The following is a 20,780-nucleotide window of genomic DNA, read 5'->3' as shown; positions in this document are numbered from 1 at the left end:
GGTAAGCTTGGCGGCTTGAGTGAAGGAGGCTTTGTTGCGGAATAGAAAGCCGACTCTTGATTTGATTTTCGATTGGAGATGTTTGATATGAGTCTGGAAGGAGAGTTTGCAGTCTAGCCAGACACCTAGGTACTTATAGACGTCCACATATTCTAGGTCGGAACCATCCAGGGTGGTGATGCTAGTCGGGCATGCAGGTGCAGGCAGCGACCGGTTGAAAAGCATGCATTTGGTTTTACTAGCGTTTAAGAGCAGTTGGAGGCCACGGAAGGAGTGTTGTATGGCATTGAAGCTTGTTTGGAGGTTAGATAGCACACTTCACACGAGATGGCTGCTGTTTACTGTCATGTGGTGCTGAATGACAGATATCGCTATGCCAATATTGCTGCTGTCCACGGCCCTGAAATTTACAATCTTGCCTATTTGCATATGTACGACCGTCCAAACTTGACCACACACACATACACAAACATTACATCTCACACACTTTTGAACATTGCACAACCTGCAACAAGACACTGAAAGAGCATTTTATTCCACGTGTGTTTGTGTTTGAATAAAGACCCAAAGAATGAAATCAATGTGTGGATGTTGATTGGACAATGTATATGTGCTTTGCAGAAGCCATTTTTTTTCATTCCCTGTAGCGTGTATTTTACTGGAGTATGATCAGATTGCTTTGTTTAAATCAGAATGAAGATTTGGTCTGAGAAACTATGCCGATTATAGCACGATAGCTTCTTTTTTTTATAAGGCAATGTATATATGACCCCATTTCAAAGAGTCGCTCATTTATCACCTTCTAGCAGATATACAGTGCCTTCAGAAAGTGTTCATCAAATCAAATCAAATGTATTTATATAGCCCTTCGTACATCAGCTGATATCTCAAAGTGCTATACAGAAACCCAGCCTAAATCCCCAAACAGCAAGCAATGCAGGTGTAGAAGCACGGTGGCTAGGAAAAACTCCCTAGAAAGGCCAAAACCTAGGAAGAAACCTAGAGAGGAACCAGGCTATGTGGTGTGGCCAGTCCTCTTCTGGCTGTGCCGGGTGGAGATTATAACAGAACATGGCCAAGATGTTCAAATGTTCATAAATGACCAGCATGGTCGTATAATAATAAGGCAGAACAGTTGAAACTGGAGCAGCAACACGGTCAGATGGACTGGGGACAGCAAGGAGTCATCATGTCAGGTAATCCTGGGGCATGGTCCTAGGGCTCAGGTCCTCAGAGAGAGAGAAGGAGAGAATTAGAGAATGCACACTTAGATTCACACAGGACACCGAATAGGACAGGAGAAGTACTCCAGATTTAACAAACTGACCCTAGCCCCCCGACACATAAACTACTGCAGCATAAATACTGGAGGCTGAGACCCTTAACTTATTCCTCATTTTGTTTTCTTACAGCCTGAATTCCAAATTGATTAAATTATAGTTTTTTTTATCATCTCACCCAGCTACAGACAACACCCCATAATGACAAAGTGAAAATATGTTGTAATTTCTTCTCAAATGTATTGAAAATGAAATACAGAAATATCTAATTTACTTAAGTATTCACAATACATGTTAGAATCACCTTTGGCAGCGATTAAAGCTGTGAGTCTTTCTGGGTAAGTCTTCAAAAGCTTTGCACCCTTGGATTGTACCATATTTGCATTACCATAATATATACAGTACCAGTCAAAAGTCTGGACACACCTACTCATTTAAGGGTTTTTCTTTATTTTTACATTTTTTTACATTTTAGAATAATAGTGAAGACATCAAAACTATGAAATAGCACAATTGGAATCATGTAGTAAGCAAAAAGTGTTAAACAAATCAAAATATATTTTATATTTGAGAATCTTCGAAGTAGCCATCCTTTTCCTTGACCACTTTGCACACTCTTGGCATTCTCTCCAACCTTTTCATGAGGTAGTCACCTGGAATGTTTTGCAATTAACAGGTGTACCTTCTTAAAAGTTAATTTGTGGAATTTCTTTCCTTCTTAGAGCGTTTGAACCAACAGGTTGTGTTATGACAAGGTAGGGATGGTTTTCAGAAGATATCCCTATTTGGTAAAAGACCAAGTCCATATTATGCCAAGAACCGCTCAAATAAGCAAAGAGAAACAACATTGTTACTTAAGTCATGAAGGTGAGTCAATACGGAATATTTCAAGAACTTTGAAAGATTCTTCTAGTGCAGTCGCAAAAACCATGAACCGCTATGATGAAACTGGCTCTCATGAGGAAGACCCAGAGTTACCTTTGCTGCAGAGGATAAGTTCAGTAGAGTGAACTGCACCTCAGATTGGAGCCCAAATACATTCTTCACAGAGTTCAAGAAACACACACATCTCAACATGCACTGTTCAGAGGAGACTGCGTGAATCAGACTTTCATGGTCAAATTGCTCCATTGAAACCGCTACTAAAGGACGGACACCAAAAATAAGAAGAGACTTGCTTGGACCAAGAAACACGAGCAATGGACCTTAGACTGGTGGAAATCTGTCCTTTGGTCTGATGAGTCCAAATTGGAGATATTTGCCTTTCAATGTGTGTGTAAAGACTCCAGGGTGTTTACTTGGGTCTACTCTTCATTATAAAACTATTTGTTGAATGGTTTAAAATCCATCAGAAGCTGAATAAGTCTTGATGGGGACAGAGCTTGTTTTGACAAGGAAAGTGAAAAGGACTGAGGGAAAGTAAAATGGAAAATACATGGAAGAACCTCAAAGAACATTACATTTTCAAGATCGTGTAACATCAAACATAACATCAAAATGCATCTTATATTCCTGCCCTTACAGAAAAACCACATGATTTCAACTGACATTTTATGTGAAATCATGTGAAAACATGTTTTGGAACACAACATGATCACATTTTCACATGTGTCGTTTAATGTAATCACATGTTGCTTTACATGTTATCACATTATCTTCACATAAGATTACATTAAAACATGTTTTTGGAACACTTCCCGTGTTCACATGTGAAATTCATGTGTTTTTTGCGTAAACACCCTGCAGTTCCACACTCAAGGATCTTAATAATGCTTTAAATGCACATGTATGATTGTGCATGTGTAATGGGTTGAAAACAAAGTCACTAAAAACAGACACCCATTTATTATTTATCCCCCCATTTGTTTATGTATTTGTCTTAATGTATCTAAATTGTATTTTCTACATACTTTATCGTCAGCAGTCCATCAGGCCAATAGATGGCGCTGTTGCACTGTTGTAGCAGGAGAAACAGCAAGTTCTGGTCAAGGGCTCACCATCTGCAGAATAAGGACCAGAACTTTACAGAGGTAAACTGTGTCTGTTCTTTTACTATTACAGGTATGTAACAGCACTTCAAACGTTCAAATATATACACAATATGTAATAACATGCTATTTAACAACTTTGTCAAGATATTATCACGTTAGGAAAGGTTTTGTTTTGGCTTTGTGTCGAACTGAGTGAGAGAAGAAGGTGATTTACATTGAGTGGGAGTATATGTTAGCTTGATGCTAGCTGAGGTAAAAAAACAAACATTTACGAGTCACATAGACTATGTTTACTGAGTAGCTGACTTGTACTGGATATAGTCTAGGATATTTTTTTATCAAGAATACATTTGTTAGGGATTTCTGAGTTGGTTTTACATGTTATTAGTTGTTTTGGGTAAAATTGATCCTCTCAGATCTCCACAAGTACATAGGGATTAGTTGTCCATTTGGGATAGGACTGCAGGCCATCTATCCCCCCTCACACCTTTACACACCTGGTTATCCATCCTTCTAGCTCTATAGGCCACAGTAGCATAGGTTACAGGTTTGTAGTCAAGCCAGAGATTTCAGGTGAGATCCCATGATACACTCAAATCAAATCAAATTTTATTTGTCACAAACACATGGTTAGCAGATGTTAGTGCGAGTGTAGCGAAATGCTTGTGCTTCTAGTTCCGACAATGCAGTAATAACCAACAAGTAATCTAGCTAACAATTCCAAAACTACTACCTTATAGACACAAGTGTAAGGGGATAAAGAATATGTACATAAAGATATATGAATGAGTGATGGTACAGAGCGGCATAGGCAAGATACAGTAGATGGTATTGAGTGCAGTATATACATATGAGATGAGTATGTAAACGAAGTGGCATAGTTAAAGTGGCTAGGGATACATGTATTACATAAGGATACAGTAGATGATATAGAGTACAGTATATACGTATACATATGAGATGAATAATGTATCCCATGATACACTCAACAATACAACAACACGATTCTCATGAATAACCATTAAGCCATTTTCTAAGATTTCCCCCATTTTGACATGTGGAAACCTGTTGTCACTCTTACCCTGACGGATAGCTCCAGACACTTTTTTGGTCCTATCTGAGGCATTTTTAAATTCATGTCAAAATGGCCATATTCTGAAGACACTCTTAAAGTCTGCAGGGTAATCGAACTGGCCACATCTAAAGTCAAGCCACAGGTCACAGGTGAGCTGCCTTGTTAAACCCTAAAAATAAATAATAACACGATTGCGTTGAAAATACCCATTAAGCCATTTGTTAAGATTTCCCCCATGTGGACCTGTTGTCACTCTTACCCTGATGATTGCTGATATTTACAGACACTTTTTCGGTCTTATCTGAGGAATTTTATCATTTATATCAGAATGGCCATATTCTGAGGCCAGTTTAGCGTTCATTCAATGACGATTTACTACTCTTTTCCATTGAAGGCCATATTGAGGTTAAATCAATGACTGGAGTTTTTCATTGATAAAAACAAATGACTATTGAAAGTGCAAGTCGGTATCGTGCATAAATTTACTGGTCTCTGTGGTGATTGCGTTGCTGTGCCTATTTCTACTTTTACCCCATACTCTTTAACCCGATACCCAGGTACTGTGCTGTAGTCAGGATGGCCGAGGGGTCTAAAGCGCTGCGTTCAGGTCGCAGTCTCCCATGGAGGCGTGGGTTCAAATCCCACTTCTGACAGTTGTTTAGTGCCTCTCAGGAGTCATGCTGCTTAGCAGTAATAATAAGAAAATGAAATAACAATTTATAATAAACACTCTCAAATGAAAACCTTCTGGAGCTGACCAAAGATCAAGGAAATTAGAAAACAGCTGTACTTAATAATGAATGAGGGGAACAATTCATTTTATTGCATTATAATGAGTTAATGAGTTACTGCATTGTCTTTCACTTGTAAAATTATCACTTTCTGTAGGCTATGCCTGGTGGCCCATTCACTGCTGACAAGACTGTTGTCGTGGCCGAGTGGTTAAGGCGATGGACTAGAAATCCATTAGGATCTTCCTGCGCAGACGACGAAATGGAATTTTCTTGACCCCTCCGGAGGTTGAAGTTGATTAGTGTTTCTTATACCAATCATATCCTCTCAGATCTCCACAAGTACATAGGGATTAGTTGTCCATTTGGGATAGGATCCCACCTCACACCTTTACACACCTGGTTATCCATCCTTCTAGCTCTATAGGCCACAGTAGCATAGGTTACAGGTTTGTAGTCAAGCCACAGATTTCAGGTGAGATCCCATGATACACTCACGATTCTCATGAATAACCATTAAGCCATTTTCTAAAATTTCCCCCATTTTGACATGTGGAAACCTGTTGTCACTCTTACCCTGACGGATAGCTCCAGACACTTTTTTGGTCCTATCTGAGGCATTTTTAAATTCATGTCAAAAATGGCCATATTCTGAACCAACCTATTAGGACAACCTACTGTCATGTAACAATGACAAGCAACTTTCCTGTAACACTGATGTCAAAATGTCAGATGAAAAAGAAAGACATTACTGACTTTCATAGGAGCAGCGTAGCACACACCATTGAGGCCCACAAACAAAGCTGTGGATAGTTTCCTTGAAGGAAGAGCATGAAGAAAGAACAAATACAAATGCCGAAACCCAGGCTCAAACCAGGGACCTTTAAATCTTCAGTCTAACGCTCTCCCAACTGAGCTATTTCGGCAATTAACTAAATTTTATTCTGTGGCACCCTTGACCATTCACATGCATGTGACTCACAATTTTGACAGTCAAAAAGTACATCATAGCCAGTACGGGGATCGAACCCATGACCTTGGCGTTAATAGCACCACGCTCTAACCAACTGAGCTAACCAGACACTAGCTATTGGATTCAATTGTTGAGATGCACCGAGCCTCTGCAAGTGCTGGAGCGTAAACTAACAAGTCAACAAACAGCATAGCCTGACAAGACTGGACCCTCTTGGACGCTTCTTGCGGAATTTCCAAACGGCTGGGGAATTAGCTCAAATACTTTGCATTCGTGAGGTAGTGGGATCGATGCCCGCATGCTCCAAAATCACATTGTTTTATGGATCCAAGAAAACTCCAGTTCACACTTCATGCAGCTTTGTCTTACGACAACCTACTGTCATGTAAACAATGACAAGAAACTGTCATGTAACAATGACAAGCAACTCTCATGTAATACTGATGTCACAATGTCAGATGAAAAAGAAGACATTACTTACTTTCAGAGAGCAGCGTATCACACACACTAACCAACTGAGCTAACCGGCCGCTGGCTACAGAGCACAATTGTTGAGATGCACCGAGCCTCTGCAAGTGCTGGAGCGCAAACTAACAAGTCCACCAACAGCATAGCCTGACAAGACTGGACACTCTTGGTTGCTCCTTGTGGCAATTCCAGACAGCTGGGGAATTTGATCAATTGGTATTGTGTTTGCTTAGCATGCTATAGGTAGTGGGATCGATGCCCGCATTCCCCAAAAACACATTTTTTTGTGGATCCAAGAAAGCTCCAGTTCACACTTCATGCAGCCTTGTCTTACGACAACCTACTGTCATGTAACAATGACAAGCAACTTTCCTGTAACACTGATGTCAAAATGTCAGATGAAAAAGCAAGACATTACTTACTTTCAGAGGAGCAGCGTAGCACACGCCATTGAGGCCCACAAACAAAGCTGTGGATAGTTTCCTTGAAGCCAGAGCAGAAAGAAAGAACAAATACAAATGCCGAAACCCGGGATCGAACCAGGGACCTTTAGATCTTCAGTCTAACGCTCTCCCAACTGAGCTATTTCGGCAATTCACTAAATTCAATTCTGTGGCAACCTTGACAATTCACATGCATGTGACTCACAATTTTGACAGTCAAAAAGTACATCATAGCCAGTACGAGGATCGATCTCATGACCTTGGCGATATTAGCACCAAGCTCTAACCAACTGAGCTAACCGCCACTAGTTATTAGACGCAATTGTTGAGATGCACCGAGCCTCTGCAAGTGCTGGAGCGTAAACTAACAAGTCAACCAACAGCATAGCCTGACAAGACTGGACCCTCTTGGTTGCTTCTTGCGGAATTTCCAAACGGCTGGGGAATTAGCTCAAATACTTTGCATGCGTGAGGTAGTGGGATCGATGCCCGCATGCTCCAAAATCACATTGTTTTATGGATCCAAGAAAACTCCAGTTCACACTTCATGCAGCCTTGTCTTACGACAACCTACTGTCATGTAAACAATGACAAGAAACTGTCATGTAACAATGACAAGCAACTCTCATGTAATACTGATGTCACAATGTCAGATGAGAAAGAAGACATTACTTACTTTCAGAGAGCAGCGTATCACACACTCTAACCAACTGAGCTAACCAGCCGCTGGCTACAGAGCACAATTGTTGAGATGCACCGAGCCTCTGCAAGTGCTGGAGCGCAAACTAACAAGTCCACCAACAGCATAGACTGACAAGACTGGACACTCTTAGTTGCTCCTTGTGGCAATTCCAAACAGCTGGGGAATTTGATCAATTGGTATTGTGTTTGCTTAGCATGCTATAGGTATTGGGATCGATGCCCGCATTCCCCAAAAACACATTTTTTTGTGGATCCAAGAAAGCTCCAGTTCACACTTCATGCAGCCTTGTCTTACGACAACCTACTGTCATGTAACAATGACAAGCAACTTTCCTGTAACACTGATGTCAAAATGTCAGATGAAAAAGCAAGACATTACTTACTTTCAGAGGAGCAGCGTAGCACACGCCATTGAGGCCCACAAACAAAGCTGTGGATAGTTTCCTTGAAGCCAGAGCATAAAGAAAGAACAAATACAAATGCCGAAACCTGGGATCGAACCAGGGACCTTTAGATCTTCAGTCTAATGCTCTCCCAACTGAGCTATTTCGGCAATTAACTAAATTAAATTCTGTGGCACCCTTGACAATTCACATGCATGTGACTCACAATTTTGACAGTCAAAAAGTACATCATAGCCAGTACGGGGATCGAACCCATGACCTTGACGTTATTAGCACCACGCTCTAACCAACTGAGCTAACCGGGAACTATCAATTGGGTGCAATTGTTGAGATGCACCGAGCCTCTGCAAGTGCTGGCGAGTAAACTAACAAGTCAACCAACAGCATAGCCTGACAAGACTGGACCCTCTTGGTTGCTTCTTGTGGAATTTCCAAACGGCTGGGGAATTAGCTCAAATACTTTGCATTCGTGAGGTAGTGGGATCGATGCCCGCATGCTCCAAAATCACATTGTTTTATGGATCCAAGAAAGCTCCAGTTCACACTTCATGCAGCCTTGTCCTACGACAACCTACTGTCATGTAACAATGACAAGCAACTTTCCTGTAACAATGACAAGCAACTCTCATGTAATACTGATGTCACAATGTCAGATGAAAATGCAAGACATTACTTACTTTCAGAGGAGCAGCGTAGCACACACCATTGAGGCCCACAAACAAAGCTGTGGATAGTTCCCTTGAAGGCAGAGCATGAAGAAAGAACAAATACAAATTCCGAAACCCGGGATCGAACCATGGACCTTTAGATTCTGTGGCACCCATGACAATTTACATGCATGTGACTCTCAATTTTATTAGCTTTATTAGCACCACACTCTAACCAACTGAGCTAACCGGCCACTAGCTATTGGGCGCAATTGTTGAGATGCACCGAGCCTCTGCAAGTGCTGGCGCATAAACTAACAAGTCAACCAACAGCATAGCCTGACAAGACTGGACCCTCTTGGTTGCTTCTTGCGGAATTTCCAAACGGCTGGGGAATTAGCTCAAATACTTTGCATTCATGAGGTAGTGGGATCGATGCCCGCATGCTCCAAAATCACATCTTTGTCCTCCAAACACGACGAGTTGAGTTTTTACCAAAAAGTAACATTTTGGTTTCATCTGACCATATGACATTCTCCCAATCTTCTTCTGGATCATCCAAATGCTCTCTAGCAAACTTCAGACGGGCCTGGACATGTACTGGCTTAAGCAGGGGGATACGTAGTCCCTGCTTTTAGTCCCTGGCGGCGTAGTGTGTTACTGATGGTAGGCTTTGTTACTTTGGTCCCAGCTTTCTGCAGGTCATTCACTAAGTCTGGTGTCCTTTGACAGCTCTTTGGTCTTGGCCATAGTGGAGTTTGGAGTGTGACTGTTTGAGGTTGTGGACAGGTGTCTTTTATACTGATAACAAGTTCAAACAGGTGCCATTAATACAGGTAACGAGTGGAGGACAGAGGAGCCTCTTAAAGAAGTTACAGGTCTGTGAGAGCCAGAAATCTTGCTTGTTTGTAGGTGACCAAATAATTATTTTCCACCATAATTTGCAAATAAATTCATAAAAAATCCTACAATGTGATTATCTGGATTTTTTTTCTCATTTTGTCGGTCATAGTTGAAAGTGTACCTATGATGAAAATTACAGGCCTCATCTTAAGTGGGAGAATTTGCACAATTGGTGGCTGACTAAATAATTTTTGCCCCACTATCTCATCTACTCACACATTATCATATATTGCCTGAAATGGAAGGAACCCGGGAATTAATATCTGCCTCATCCCAGGCCTCATAAAATATTTACAAAACATATTACACTTAGGATTAAAAAATATAGGCTGATTTAAAATATTTTCTAAAATGGTACATTCATAATAAATATTTGGTAAAAACTGCCCCCAATCCTCAAACACTTTTCTATAAAACAAAAGTATATTACCTAACATTTCCATTTTTACTCTAATTGCTGTTTTCCTTACACTTAAATCTACCAACTTCAAGCGATTTTTCACCCCCTTCCCATCCCATAATTACTAAAATCTTATTCATTTCAGATAAAACCCATTCTGGCATATCCGAAACGTTCATTACATAAATAAAAATTGACATCAATGAATTTATTACAATTACTTTCCCTTTTAATTTCAAAGACTACCCGCCTCTACATATTTACCACCTTCCTAACTTTATTACACCACTCCATGTCAAATCCCTAGCCTCCATTTCCTTCACTCCTAACATCTTAATAATCTTTTACCACCTTAAAAGTACATTTCCCCTCATTAATCTTACTCATTACTACTGACTTCTCCATGTTAACCTTTGCACCTGATGCTTGTCCATATACTTTAAAACACTCCATCACCCTTTTTACACTTCCCTCATCTCTAACTGTTATTGTGGTATCATCTGCGTCTTGATGAATCAAACTAAAACCTCCTTGTGGAGTCTGTACACAATTTATAAGATCTTTTTTTCAGAAATGCTGCTAAAGGTTCTACCGATAAAACAAATAATAAAGCTGATAAAGGGCACCCCTGTCTCACAGATCTCTCAAGAATAAAATAATCAGTAAAAACCCCATTACACATTTCCCTACTTTTTGCCGCCTTATATAATTTTATCCATCCTATTATTGTATTACCAAAACCATATTTATCCATTACCCTAAACATAAAATCATGTTCCACCCTATCAAAAGCTTTATTTAAATCTATGCTTAACTATTTTATTTATCACATACAATTAATACAATTAGATCAGCAATATCTCTACCAGGCACACTATAATTCTGTGTAGGTGCTATAATATCATTTAAAACTTGCTTCATTCTATTTGCCAGTATCTTAGTTAAAACCTTATAATCTGAATTTAATAAACTAATTGGCCTATAATTCTCCAGTTTCAATTTGCTCCCCTTATTTTTATATAAAATCATTATCAGCCCTGTCACCATAGATTCTGAAACATTATTATTATCCTCCATATATTGATAAACTTCCAATAATATAGGTGCTAAAAACTTTTATATATTTTATAAAACTCTGCAATTATCCCATCTACTCCAGGACTCTTATTTATTGTAAACCCTTAGATCGCATCTTTTTAACTTCATTCACTGTTATCTCCCCATCACACATTTGTTTATCCTCTACATCAATTTGCACATCCACACTATCCAATATCTCCTTTACACACCCCTCATCCACCTCCCCTTTCTTAAATAAATCCTTTAAAAAAATGCTGCACTGTTTCTAATATCTCTACATAATCATTGCCAACTTCACCCTATACATTTTCAATCTTTCTAATATACACTGCTCAAAAAAAAGGGAACACTAAAATAACACAGCCTAGATCTGAATGAATGAAATGTTCTTATTAAATACTTTTTTCTTTACACAGTTGAATGTGCTGACAACATAATCACACAAAAATGATCAATGGAAATCAAATGTATCAACCCATGGAGGTCTGGATTTGGAATCACACTCAAAATTAAAGTGGAAAACCATGACCTCTACAACGCCTGGGCATGCTCCTGATGAGATGGCGGATGGTCTCCTGAGGGATCTCCTCCTTGACTAAAGCATCCGCCAACTCCTGGACAGTCTGTGGTGGATTGAGTGAGACATGATGTCCCAGATGTGCTCAATTGGATTCAGGTCTGGGGAATGAGCGGGCCAGTCCATAGGATCAATGCCTTCCTCTTGCAGGAACTGCTGACACACTCCAGCCACATGAGGTCTAGCATTGTCTTGCATTAGGAGGAACCCAGGGCCAACCACACCAGCATATGGTCTCACAAGGGGTCTGAGGATCTCATCTCGGTACCTAATGGCAGTCAGGCTACCTCTGGCGAGCACAGAGGGCTGTCCGGTCCCCCAAAGAAATGCAAGTTGAAGTTTTGTAAACAAATCCAATCTCACGAAGCGTGTTCATTAGGAGCAGACGAAATGTCAAAAAGTTTGATTACAGTCCGTAGAAACATGTCAAACAATGTATAGAATCAATCTTTAGGATGTTGTTAAAATAAATCTTCAATAATGCTCCAACCGGAGAATTCCTTTGTCTGTAGAATTGCGATGGAACAGAGCTCGCTCTCATGTGAACGAGCTCAAGGCATTCTGCCAGACCTCTGACTCATTCCCCTCTCATTCGCCCTCACCTCACAGTAGAAGCATCAAACAAGGTTCTAAAGCCTGTTGACATCTAGGAAGTGCAACATGACCAACATCCCACTGTCTTCAATAGGGAATGAGTTGAAAAACGAACAACCTCAGATTTCCCACTTCCTGGTTGGATTTTTTTCTCAGGTTTTTGCCTGCAATATGCGTTCTGTTATACTCGCAGACATCATTCAAACGGTGTTAGAACCTTCAGAGGGTTTTCTATCAAAATATACTAATATGCATATCTTACCTTCTGGGACTGAGTAGCAGGCATTTTACTCTGGGCACCTCTGGACAAGAAGATAATAAGAAGCCATAAGAAGATAAGACTCATCTATGTATCTGTGCCAATATAGCAGGAAACCAATTAAGACATATCGATTTTGGGGTGTAGTTACCCTTTAACTAGGCATGTCAGATAATGACGGCCTAGGAACTGCCTTGTTCAGGGGCAGATTTTTACCTTCTCGGCTCAGGGATTTGATCTTACGACCTTCTGGTTACTAGTCCAACGCTCTACCCACCTGCCCGCCCAAGATTGAACTCGTATAATATTATAAAATGCACTTCTTTCAATAAAGTGTTTCACATTCTCCACTGGTTGAAATACTATCCTGTGTCCTCAGATTAATGGAGTTAGATATGCATACGTTTTTTTCCTGTATATATGAATTACAAATCAATCATGTTTAGTCTATTGTATAGTTACAATGTGTAATCATTGATATCCCAGGAGCAGTAAACACTTTTGAAGTGTACAATTGTAATACATACATGCAGACACCGCATCGTTTGATATGACTGAAAGTGTCTGTCATACCAGAACCACACTTTTATTTACCAAGGAAGAGTACATGATTGGTGAATATAGTCAATGTACAGGCTACAAGATGGGAATCTCATACGTGGTATTAACTAAAATACATGTGTATATAGGTCTTGCATCCTTGGCACAATTAAAGGTATATTCTACTCTAGGCTTCATTAATGCCATTCAGACTTGAGGTTCATTGATTGGTATGAATATTAGTTCAGAACTACGTTTTAGGGTCCATACCCAGAGCGGCAGTTATTTTTAATCCGACTCAAGCAAGTAAATAGCTAGCCATGTTACTTTAGCTGCATTGCAAGGCAAGCTTACATTTGTGCAGTCAATGCTTTAGCCAGCTAGATACTTTACAGCCACTGTTTCACAAGACAACATCCTGGTTTGTTGGTTCTCAGGAGTCCCTGAAAGACAAATTCATTCTCCTAACAATAGCTAAATAGAGATTTTCGTAATTGAATTTTGACCAAAATATATATATATAGCCACGTCTCTACATTATCACATTCCTCTCAAATTGTACATTTGCTTGACTCGTTGAGACAACTTCCATTTGTTTTGTCAGCAATCTTCGTTGAGCACCACAAGGCAAGTGTGGCTCGTGTCAAAATTAGTCTTTGGGACCAATGCATAATGATTGCGCAAACTCCCCTTGTGGTGGTCTGGAGCAATGAAACCGTCCCACGGTGCAAGCTCGCAACTTTAAGGAGAGTCTTCAGTCCCCGCTTTTCCGTACGGTGTGTGTTGAAATCTTATCCTGATGCGGAATAGATTGCAACGTATTCATGGCTCTACCTTCGTAGATCGGACTTGGAGATTGTGAAGAGATGTCTTGTGGGGAATGCATGGGTGTACGAGCTGTGCGCGAGTTTAAAACAGACAGCTCGGTACATTCAGCTTGTCAACATTTCTTACACAAACAAGTAGCGATGAAGTCATGCTCTTCCCATTTGAGCCATGAGAGATTGACATGCATATCATTGAAGAAGAAATGTCCATATTGGATGGGAACCAAGCTAGTGAGAGGTATCAAGGAAAGTTGTAATTTCAGTTGAAAATTACCAACACTGCATCCAACCACAGCCCTGCTGGTTTCACTTTGGCAAACCACCATCTGCTATAACATTGAGTCAGTTCATCCTACTGGACAACGGAAAGCTTTTGTTTTGTCACCCATTGTTTGTCCTAGATGGGAAATTGGTGTGCAACACTTATCTCCCTCCGGTGGATGGTTGAGTTCCATGCGTACAAAAGGGTTGATTGATACATGTCAGATGACAAGCCTACGACATGGTGTTAAGGTAGCTCCAACGGTTAGGATTGTTTTATATAAAACACTTTATTTGTCATGTTAGAACAATACATTACACCCAAAGAATGTATCCAGAAGAAACATATACATGACGCTCCTCAAAGAGGTCTTTGACATGTCGTTGACCTGTTGAGAGAGAGAGCGAACCTATTAGTTCAGTTATGGTCTGCCAGGGTCTGAAAAGCATAAAACAAGACCTACCTCTTTTCAGGTTGTCCTGATTCACACATTGTCCACTACAGGGGCCGCCAGTGGGACTACTGGCATCACAGATGACCACATCACAATGGACAAAGACCTAGGAATCAAAGATTTGATGGTGTCAGTTATTTAAAAATTTTTTTTTAAAGGGATGATTGCCACTCACAAATGAAAGAATAAAGATTGTTGGGTGAACTTTGTTACCTGGCCACTCTGCTCAACCGCATCCTCGGCGAAGGAAAACATATAGACCTCAAAGCGTTTGACGTGAGAGGGGAAGTGGACCCTGGCGTCAACTTCTACCGGGTGGAAGACCACACGGTATGGATCCTCGGGGTTCTCACAGCTGCCAGTGTAGAGAGAGGGACTAAGTTATGAACAAGAAAACGCTGCAAACCCCAACCACCTTGTGTACAAAGTCTTATGGTGGTGTCATGACTGTCCTGTGAGGATCAGATCAATTTACAGCAGAAGTGGGTTCTTTCTCCCCCTCCAGTATGAACTAAAGGAATGTTTTTGCTAACAGGCTTTACCCAACAATCACCTTTGTCTTGAAAAAAAAAATATTTCATATACAATGTAAAGGCTAGAGACGTCCTACCTGTAGAGTAAGCACGTTTCTAGTAAAAAAATAAATAAATCACAAAATAAAAACCAATATGACATTCATTTTCTATAGCTAATCTCTGAGTGCATAAAAGGAATGGTAACAGAAATTAACATTAGACCAGAAAACAGTGATGCGCAAGCTAGACGTTTGGAACTTTCCTAACCTAGACAATTAACTAAGACACTTCTGCTACCACATCCAAACCATCCTACTCATCACCCACTGAGGAATCAGCGACAGGGTTGATTAGCCTATCTTCCAGAACGTGTGAAAGGAAAATCCATCCTGTAGTTCTGTTCAAGACTAGTCATTGGAGCCACGGACAACCAACAACATTGACCTCATGTAGCCAATCAGAGAGAAGACCAACCACCTACCTTTCCACAAATACATTCATGCCTGTACTCCAAGCTGGTGCCGGTTCGTGTGTTCAAAAATGTATCAATGATAAGCGTCCCTTACGGAACGGTGGGGGGTGTGAAGAGAAACCTTGTAACAAGCTGTCATTGTGTCACCTGTGTGTTTAGCCTGTGTTATTTAGTTAGCGAGTAATTCAATTAAACCAACTTGTATAGTACTGAATCATAAGGCTGGGGTTTTTGCAGCTGCAAGGAGGATACGATGTAAAGTTAATAAGTTGACTATCAATTTAGATTTCTACCGTCTAGAGTTTAAGTCGGGAGACGTTAACTTTAAAACCGCTTCCTCGGCACCCCAAATCCTATGTTTTTATTTTAAAGAACAGAAATTGGGCTTTCCGTCAACAATATTTATTTTGGTCTACTACAATGGCTTGTTAAATGACAGATGTCAAACATGTATATTCAATTCCATTGACATGAGGTGAGATGTCCCTCTAAATGGTTCTTAAAATTCTAAATGATCCAGAAAGGTCGCCTGTAGTCTGACCAGAATATTGATCGTGGTTTAACCAAAGTTGCCGAATAGACAGTCTGTATCATCAACAAGGCAATCATATTTTGCAACACAAGTACTTCATTTTAAACAAGAATTTCATGCAATGCGCCAGAGCAATTCTTCCGCTGTTGGAGAAAAATTGGTCACAAAATAAATTCCACACCCACGGCATCGGAGTCACATGGAGGACTTCTGTGAAGGGCGCAGCTCTACTATACAAAGTAACCTACGCATTGACAGTTTAGGCCTACTTTTTTAATTTGCATCTTTGGGAGGTTTATCCTTTACGGTTTAACTGCCAGATATTAGCAAAAAGGAATTTGTGAAATCTGAAGACGTTACATTAAGAGAAACACCCACACCAGTACAAATCACTTGCGCTGACAGACGATGGTAAGGATTTTGCACAATGATATGGTTGCAGCTGAAGTGACAAATCTGAACAACCCATTTTGTGCACAGCCATGTGAATGTTGTGTCTTTTCCTATGATATACAAATCATTTCAGCCTGTTTTTTTTAAACTGCTATGACATTGCTGATTTAATAAACAGTTACGCCGTGTCCACATGGCCAAATTTAGGTTGATACCAATTCATAAAATTGGTAAAATTGCATGATTTCAAAGCAAACCCGATCCCCCAAATGAACGGTTTTGACAAATAAAGTTGCTTCACTACACTGCTTGGTGTAACATGCAGCCAGATACTGAAAAGGCACCCGCAAAATAAAGTGTCATTTGCAGCGTGCATAATCATGGGCAAAGTCATTGTAGCCCATTACAAGGTAGGAAAAAGAAGTCATCTTTCTATAGTAACCCAATTTAAATTCTTGAGATAAAAATTAGGCCAGCATGTCCATCTGTGGCAAAGTGCTCACCCAAATAAAAAATGTAGTAACATTTTTTTTGAAATATGAACATTAGCTAGCTAAATAAGGTTAGCAAGATGCTGCTACACTTGACCGTGGTATTTGTTCATGTTTAGCAACTCCCAATTAGCGCATTCCTCTAGGACAGGAAATTCCATTGAAAGCGGCATCAACTTCTGGGGATCCTGTCAACTGATCCTATTCAGTTACAAACATCCATGCTGCACAGGAATCTGAACTATCCTTTAGGTTTAGTGCAATAACTGTTTTAAACACAAGAGGTCACTTGTGCCTGAATTCAACCCAAAACCAACAACTATTCAGTCAGTGTTAAGAGCAGTTGTATGAAACCAATCGGAAAGGCAAGCCAAGCTTGCCAGCCGCTCTTGATTTCCATTTGACTGACCATCAGCTTGGCACAACACTGTACTGTAGCAAACCAAAAGGATAACATTGAGTAAAAAGGTGTAGGTAATGCCAACATTCACCTTTTCACACACACACGAGTTCCAAATATCTTCAACAGTCACCCCAGTGGGAGTTGATTTTATGCGCGTGATGTCAGAATGCACTCACCGTTCCAACATGTGGACATTTAACCGGCGCTGACCTCAGACCAAGGCACACTACCTGCTAATTTTCTAGAGGCCGTTTCAACTTCTAATTTTGCCTCATTCATTCACAAAAGTAGCCCATTTCACTGTTGCAGACCATTTATATTTGAGAATTTAATGAGCCGGACAAACTTTCCTTCAAAAGAAAGCCCAAGCACTTCCCCAGATCAAGTATACAGTCCTTGAACATTTATTGCCTTCCTTACAAATAACTGTGGACATGCGTGTATTCCTATCAAAGTGCCTTATTTTCTGTGTCACGTGTTGTCGTTTCTACTGCATCGTACCATTGGTATAATGTACTTAGGGTTTTATTCATGCTTTCTGATTCTTGCCTAGATTGTAATGGACACATGTGTAAAACACTTGAAGGTGGTACTGAATATGAGCTAACACCATACAATGCAGTCGGGTTATCACGTAAGCGTCTGTCAGACTTGTGGTGATCTCAACTGGAGTACCCCCATTGTCTTGAATGCACTGAAGTCGTCAGTTGATTTGAACACGGCATCAGAGTGTAAACTATGGTACCTCAGGGTTGCCAGATCAGACCCCCCTTTCCAGGGGTATATAGCTTAGAAAAACTGTCTGCCTCACCATTTATTGTTGATAAATTCCCAGATCTTAGTAATATTTCCTGCATCATCCTCTTCACAATACCTTCCAAGGACTTAACCCCCAATAATGGATTGTGCTATATCTTGCAACTCTGTTTCGCTTTCGTGCTAAGTGACAACAATTGGCGTTTTGTATAGTTACCTGTAAACTACTTGTCATGTGTACGCCGTAACAAGTACAAACATTATCACATGCTGAAGTGGCCAAACTAAGTTAAGATCTCAGGCAACGGGCGCAGTGAACAGCATTCTAGGAGTTCTTGCTTGACAAACATGGCTGCCATACTTTCTATACTAGACTTACATGGCTCCCTTGTACCGCATCATTCTGTAAAACAAGTCAACCTGTTATTTAGACTAGATGATAACGTTAACATTGATATATTTTACAAGCAAAGCTGGAATAAAGTTGTGAAGAACTTTATTTCTCAACACCACAAAACATTGTTTAGATGCTTTTCAGACAACGCGGTTTAGAGTCGTTTGATGCAGCATACGTTCCGTTCCAATGATACGCTGCAGGGACCACTGTGATAACAAGCATGTGATCATACGCGCCAGAATCTCCCATAAGTGTGAAATTGGGTGGAGATCTGTGACAGACCGCACATGGCTCACATCGTTTTTAAGCATTGTGACCACTCGACCTATGGATGGGGGCATAGCCACGGTAGCCAAAGTAAATGGCCTGCCAAGCATGATAGGTTGCTAATTACTCAGGAACCACACCTGTGGAATAACACTTGTTTAGGCCCAAAAACATGTTACCCATTAATGATGAGATTCCACCGGGGTCGGGAGTCGCGGTCCTCGTTGAGGGTGGCCCAGCAGTGGTCAAGCACCAGCGCTACCTTGGGATCAGAGGACGTGGTCAGCTCCACCTCAAAGTGCAGAGGCTGTCTAAGGTACCTCACCACTGGATAGTCCTCCTCCTGGTGGAACGTGTTATACAAGGCGTCTGGAACACAGAACAAGACAACCGGGGGTCGTGTTCAGTGGGCACCATCTGAACTTGTCCATTAAGAAATGCTCGTTTATCATATCCTGTTGTGCCCCAATGAACACAAGCCATTTATAGCCAACACTATCCACCCCCCACTAGAGGCTTCTGACAAATTCCCAAATCAGCTCCTCACCGTTACTACATAGCCACACCTGTAGATCTCAGAACGCAAGAGTAATATATCACAAGCTTACATTTTTGGGAATGGTTTTGTAAAGGAGACCTTCCAAGATTCTTTTAGAGGCTAGGGGTCAAGTTGAAATTCTGAATTTGTGCACGCTTACCCTGAGCGAGTCTCATTCTGACCATTAGTCGACCCGTCCCAGTCTCGGCAAAAGGCTCGTTGTCACGCGGCCTGGTCAGAAAGGCCAATGTGCGAGTGATGTTGGCCACATAGTAGCAGGAAACCTTTAACCTAAAAAGAGGGATGTGAGCAACTTCAATAGGGGAAACGTCAAGCAGTGGAGTGGACACTGGTAGTAGAGGCACATTTTCCCTGTATACACAAAGTATTGAGCAATGGATGAAGAAAAATAAACCTTATAGCTAATAGCTACAATTGTGATGCGTAATGCACTTACTGATATTCCTCCTCTGAAGACGTCGTGGCATTCAGCTTCACCTCAAGTTCATCTGGCAAGGAGATTTCGTTCTCATACAGCATAACATTGTTGATAAACTATGTAGTAGAGGGGAATTGCTTATTACAGCCTGCAGAAGCAAACAGTCCATAAACACACAGTACCCATCACCTCAGGGTAATAGTCATTTTACCTTCCTGGTGGTGCCACAGGAGTTCACAGTGAAGTGGAAGTAGGCGAAGCGATCGTCACTGTAGGTGGGACCACAGGCGGGGTCGCTCAGGGTCAGCTGACCGGGGTTCAGACCGGGAGCAGACTCCACCTTCACTGCCAGCGCAGTCATCGTTCCGTTAGAGAAACACTCTTGGAGGTGGGAGAGCAAAAGACAGGTAGCCATCAGACCTGGGTTCTGTATTTGTTACACTTATTGAGCTTGAACCAATGGAATAGCACCAAAAATGCAAACCATGCCCATCTGGCACTACCATTTAGACTCACGGTATTTGCAAGGAACCCAGGTTTGGTAACCATGTTAAACGACAATTTATCGTAAGTAATTGTTTGAGAACCAACCAGTCAGCGTTTTGAGGAAGCTGCAAGCCAGGGAAAAGTATTTGATGGTCATGTTGTTGTAAGGATTCAACAGAGCCACATCCAGTCTGCTCCTGACAGAGGACGAGTGAACCGACTGGGAACCAATGGGAGAGTTCATTAGTCCAATATTGTATGCATGTATACAGGGTAAGGAATGCAAGGCTAGCTGCAGCAATTTAGGTTAACATGTTTTGGGAGAGCGTCGTACCTCAAACACTGCGTCCGGCAAAGAGAAGGGCAACGTGATGGTGAAGTCTGTGTCGCCCTCTGTTAAATACTGTTGAGCAAACTCATGGTTAAGCAGCCGCTTGCCAACCAAGACCACAAAAAAGGGCTCTTGGTTCCTGTAGTCCAC

General features: G+C 41.0%; 1 protein-coding gene and 4 non-coding genes across 5 annotated transcripts; 1 reads left to right on the top strand and 4 right to left on the bottom strand.

Moving 5' to 3' along the window:
- The first annotated feature begins 4,916 nt into the window (after window positions 1-4,916).
- trnal-cag (transfer RNA leucine (anticodon CAG)) lies at window positions 4,917-4,999 on the top strand. Its single transcript has one exon. It is a non-coding gene; the product is annotated as a tRNA-Leu (tRNA).
- Window positions 5,000-6,085: 1,086 nt separating this feature from the next.
- trnan-auu (transfer RNA asparagine (anticodon AUU)) lies at window positions 6,086-6,159 on the bottom strand. Its single transcript has one exon. It is a non-coding gene; the product is annotated as a tRNA-Asn (tRNA).
- An 878-nt stretch (window positions 6,160-7,037) lies between these two features.
- trnaf-gaa (transfer RNA phenylalanine (anticodon GAA)) lies at window positions 7,038-7,110 on the bottom strand. The gene has a single exon. It is a non-coding gene; the product is annotated as a tRNA-Phe (tRNA).
- Window positions 7,111-8,143: 1,033 nt separating this feature from the next.
- On the bottom strand, window positions 8,144-8,216 carry trnaf-gaa (transfer RNA phenylalanine (anticodon GAA)). Its single transcript has one exon. It is a non-coding gene; the product is annotated as a tRNA-Phe (tRNA).
- A 6,209-nt stretch (window positions 8,217-14,425) lies between these two features.
- On the bottom strand, window positions 14,426-19,876 carry LOC116368206 (zona pellucida sperm-binding protein 2-like; the record flags this gene model as incomplete). Its single annotated transcript, XM_031819141.1, has 6 exons — window positions 14,426-14,544; window positions 14,620-14,716; window positions 14,824-14,965; window positions 19,016-19,205; window positions 19,535-19,665; window positions 19,832-19,876. Coding segments are annotated over 6 exons (679 nt in total), but the record flags the coding sequence as incomplete, so codon positions are not given.
- Window positions 19,877-20,780: the final 904 nt, after the last annotated feature.

This window comes from Oncorhynchus kisutch, unplaced genomic scaffold, assembly GCF_002021735.2.
Source record: "Oncorhynchus kisutch isolate 150728-3 unplaced genomic scaffold, Okis_V2 scaffold1881, whole genome shotgun sequence".
Classification (NCBI taxonomy): domain Eukaryota; kingdom Metazoa; phylum Chordata; class Actinopteri; order Salmoniformes; family Salmonidae; genus Oncorhynchus; species Oncorhynchus kisutch.
This window is presented reverse-complemented; position numbering and strand designations above follow the sequence as displayed.